Here is a 4,689-nt window from a genome sequence, read left to right on the forward strand (position 1 = left end):
AGAGCTGTTTACTGTCGAATATGGCTAACTTTGTAGGCGTTTCGGAACTCTTTGGTTTCGTTTCGTCACCACTGCTGTCAGCGTCGCAGATGCTGCCCACGCAGTTACAGATCGAACAAGACGAAATCGAGCAAGGCGATGAGGACAATCAGATTGAAATCTCGAGTGATACGTCGTCAACAGAGACGTATTACTCGGAGGAGGATAACGAAGAAGAGTGATACAGCAAGAGTGGTGTGAAGTTTGACTGTATGCGCGATTTTTTTGCATGACGTGTTCAACCACGGAAAAGTCTACCCATAGCCGTAGATTCAACACTGCCGCTCTATACGTATAAAAGCAATAGAATTACTGTTATTTTGGATCTGCAAACAATACACTTCGGTCCATCCCGATACTGGTTAGGGGCAGTTGAAGTCTCTGACTATGGTTGAAGTCTCTGATCGTGATGACGTGTCATCATCACAAATCATCGTCACAAGCATCAACAACGCGTTTCAGCCGTTATACAGGCAAAATTGATATGTATACGTAGCTACCGACGAAAACAATGGACGACGGTATATTTTTTGTGTTCTGGTGCGCTTGTGGCTAACCTTTTGGCAATCTTGTTGGCTACAATCATGGATTTGATGATTGACCATCATATGACGACACGATTAAGATCTATTGCGCGCGAACGCACGATGAAAATTTGGATTGCTTGCTGATGTTCAATATTGGCAGCAAATCCTCCCTTTTATAGTTCGATATCGTCAAATATATGCTCTGTCCCATCAAAGTTGACGAACGAATGGCGGAAATGGCCCTCGATCTGGGGTAGACGATACCCAATCTCCATAGCGCAGTCACGTAGATATTCCATGAAATCCCGAGTGTCATTCTCATCGTTGTTCCACTTCGAATACGTCTTCCTGATGTATCGCTTTAGATCGCCGAAGTACTCTTCGATGGGGTTGAAGTCTGGTGAATACGGAGGCAGAAACTCGAGATGGACACCTGATACCCGGCATAAACCCTCGATTTCAGGTATACGATGGCAGGAGAGGTTATCCATAACGATGACAGAGTTTGGCTCTGGAAAACGCCCACATTTCGGGATAAGGCACTCCTGTAGCCAACGAAAGAACCCATCGCCGTCAGTCGTACCATAATACGTAGTCAAGTGTAGGATACCGCTCAACGTGAGGGCTGGCAGGATCTGTACGCGAGAGTTCTGAAACCGATCAATCTCTGCAGTTCGAAACGCAGCAAGCCCTTTCGGCGCCCATCCAGTCCTCCGTATCCCAGTATCCTTATTGACGCCGGATTCGTCGACGAATACCAGCTGGTCGGGGCGATATCGTCGTATACGGTACAAGTACTCGTATCGTAGTTCGTCACTTCGCTGAGCAGCAATAATCTTGGACTTCTTGTTCGTCCAGCCAGCTGAGTTTAACTGTCGACTGATTGCAGAACGACTGATCTGGATCTCGAAGGCTTCAAATAGGAAATCTTGCATCTCTTCAAGAGATAGATCGCTGCGGTACTGCAGTAGTTCAAGAAGCTCTGTACGATGCCATATTTCCATCTTTTGTCGACTCTGGCGGCACCTCTTATATCTCTGCACTTCGCCAGTGATATTACGTCGTGATCTATGTCGTCGAATCGTTCGTTCGGTACAGCCAACGATACTTGCCAGCTCGTGGGTCTTTTGGTCTTCGAATGGCAGTATCATCGCGATCGTCGATAGCTGTAGATTCGATATTCTGGGCGCCATTGTATCGTCGTCGTCGCCCGGCGTCTTTCTCGATGTATCTGATATAATAAACCACGGACATGTACTGACCAGCGGCAAACTGTAAGTAACAGGGCACAATCTATACAGCAGTAGACTCTTGCTCAATATCGTGAACAAGCTGAGCTATCAGGAGAGTCATTAATCCTGTTGACTGCCAAAGCATTTGCTCTGAAGAACCGTATCAAGCCCCTTGGTATGCTTATATATTACTCAGAGCCATACAAACCGTATGCTGAGTAGATATATAAAGTCATACAGCAGGTCTCTTCTTCTGTTCCTCAGCAAATGTCATCTTGATCTCTCATGACGAAAATAGACCTTTTGTTGGTCGAATGGTATGGGGATGAGGTGACTAGCTGGGTTGGCAATGCCTCGATGGGTAGATTGACTGCTACGGAAGCATGAAATACACACCTTATGTCTCTATCGTGTAGTTATACGTTTGAATACTACTGGGACTATAGTGATTGACGGCAATTGAGGTGTTGGTGATGACTTTGACGCGTTTTGCGTGCGATGCAGAGAAATGCGCGTCACAGCGTAAAATTGGCTTTTTTTCATGTTTTTGCATAAGCGGGGAAAAAAAAGGGGGGCGGACGCTGTCAACGCAACGGAGTGTACCCGTGCCCACTATTTTCTGTGTGTATGTGTGTGTGCCGTGTATGTCCATGTCTTGTCTCCCATTTGATCCCCCCCTCCAATAGCGAATGATATTTTGCATCGTGACCTAAGAGCCACCACAGGTCTTGTGAAACACCGCCACGCCGAACCATGAATCTCGCGGAAGAGAAGTGGAAGAAGAAAAAGTAGTTGAATCATCAAGACGCCGAGAAAGTAAAATGTACACAAAATAGTCCCCCCATAGCTCCCAAAAAAGCCCGGTTTAACCCGTTTCTTTCGCGCGCGCGCCGCCGGTCCGGACTCCCATAGATACTCCATGTGGAAAGGAAGTAAACAGTAGTAGTAGGTAGGTAGGTAGTAGTAGTAAAATGCTCATATCGGTCGTATCGAATTAGCAGCAGCCTCCGAGCGCTTCCTTTTTTGCCCCTTCGTTCCCTCCTTTTGCCTCGCCTCTGTGTCCACCCAAAATTGGGATAAGCTTCTTCTCATCCTTTCACAGCCTGCGTTCCTTTTTTTGTAAACCCGTTTTTGTGTTGTCTTTTTTCTTTGCTTTCTTTAGATTTGTCTTCCTGATAGGATGAACTGTGACTAAGCATAGCTCATGTCGCCCTTGCGATGGCTGACGACCTCGAGGGTGGTGCCCAGGTTGTGGCCCAAGTAGCCAATCATGGCCTTGCTGACCTCTGGGTCCTCGGACAGATCGGCGCACACCTCGCGGAACTGCGCGTAGACCTCCTCCAGCTTGCGCAGCTCGCGGTTGAGGATCTCGAGCTCGAGCCACCGCCCGTCCTCGCCGCCGAGCGTGTACGCGCCCAGGCTGACGCCGAGGCCGCCGACGGCCACGGCGCCGGGGCTGTTGAGCTGGTTCATCGCCGCCGCCACGGAGGAGGAGCCCATGCCGCCCATCATGCTGCCGCCGCCGCTGCCGTTCTCGAAGTAGGTGTGGCTGGCGTTCTTGTAGAAGCTGGTGATCTTGCCGATGACGGTGGCCAGCAGCATCGCGGCGGTGTGCGTGCCCGAGCGGCTCATGCAGCGGTTGCAGGAGAGCATCGAGGCGCACCCCTCGACGGCTTTGCGGTTGAGCGAGAGAACGAGGTCGAACGGCGGGGCGGAGGGTGATGAAGCGTTGTGGAGGGCCTGGAGGGACTGGAGGCAGACCGTGAAGCAGGTGCAGGAGCCGCCGCCTCCCGAATTTGAGGACTTGTGTCTGACGGCGGGGCGCATGTTCGGCGTGGTTGACGGGCTCGGGAAGTATGCTGCTGCCGCCATGCTGTTGGGCGTGGGCATTGCTTGATATTGCATCATGCCGTCGTGCTGTGCTGCTGCGTCTCCCCAAGGCGTCATGTGGGCGGCCATGGCCATGTCCATGGACTGTGAGCGGCCGTGGTGGTGATGGGGGGCCATGTGTGCGGTGGCCATGGTCATATCGGGGTAGGGAGCGGCGGAGAAATCGGTGGGAGGAGTCCACGGCATGGCGCCTCCGTACATATCGGCGGTGGGATCTTGGTGGTCTCTGGGTGTTGCGTCGTCGACGCCCAAGAGGGCGAGCCCTGAAGAGATGGAGGGGTTTCTGGTCATGGCACCCTCCATGCTGGTGGGCGTGTGCCAGCCGTTCTCCATCTTGTACATGCCGGCGCCGGGGTGCTGTGCGAACATCATGTTCTTCTCGTCCATGATGGGCGAGAGATCCGTCATGTCCATGTGGACGGTGTTTGCGTGGCTCGGTGCGCTGTTGTCAGATTTTGGCTTGCCAGCCCTGCTGGAGGGGGAGTATCGGCATTCCAGGCCGCATGCGAGGCATCTGGAGCATATGGGACGGGCTTTTGAGCATTTGACCTTGGCGAGAAAGCAGCCATCGCAAGAGGCCCGGAGGCGAGGTTGTCTGGGCTTGGAGCTTGAAGACATTGTGTGATTAATGGGCGAGTGTGTTCTCGACGATTGGAAGGAAGCAACTCTGAAAGAAAGAAAAAAAGGGTATCTTTTTGGTCTAACGAAAGAATTACAAGTCCGGAGGATGAAGTGACGGCGGAGGGGCAAGCCACTATTAAAGAAAAGGACAAGGGCAGAAGGTGTATTAGAGTTCTGAAGGCGGTGCGAGTGAGATGTCTGTGTGATGATCGTGTGCGTGTAAGGCGGAGTCGGGATTAGCAAGCACTATTCAGGCTTTTGTGTAAGGGTGCGATGTGAAGTGCGGGAAGAGCCCCGAGGGCCACGGATCGCGGCCTAGGTCGAGAGTGAAGCGGAATCTAGCCGACTGCGAGGTAGACAGACAGACAGGCGACGACGAC

The 4,689-nt window shown here is 51.8% G+C and overlaps 2 protein-coding genes across 2 annotated transcripts; both read right to left on the reverse strand.

Annotated features, from left to right (window-relative positions):
* Window positions 1-739: 739 nt before the first annotated feature.
* CGCS363_v013366 (uncharacterized protein) lies at window positions 740-1,570 on the reverse strand (the record flags this gene model as incomplete). Its single annotated transcript, XM_036645215.1, has 1 exon — window positions 740-1,570. The coding sequence occupies one exon, from the start codon at window positions 1,568-1,570 to the stop codon at window positions 740-742; it is 831 nt and encodes a 276-aa protein (XP_036489119.1).
* A 1,419-nt stretch (window positions 1,571-2,989) lies between these two features.
* mdpE (Monodictyphenone cluster transcription factor) lies at window positions 2,990-4,306 on the reverse strand (the record flags this gene model as incomplete). Its single annotated transcript, XM_036645216.1, has 1 exon — window positions 2,990-4,306. The coding sequence occupies one exon, from the start codon at window positions 4,304-4,306 to the stop codon at window positions 2,990-2,992; it is 1,317 nt and encodes a 438-aa protein (XP_036489118.1).
* Between the last annotated feature and the right edge of the window lie 383 nt (window positions 4,307-4,689).

The sequence above is a fragment of the Colletotrichum siamense genome, assembly GCF_013390195.1.
Source record: "Colletotrichum siamense strain Cg363 chromosome Unknown KSG_Cg363_contig09, whole genome shotgun sequence".
Lineage (NCBI taxonomy): Eukaryota > Fungi > Ascomycota > Sordariomycetes > Glomerellales > Glomerellaceae > Colletotrichum > Colletotrichum siamense.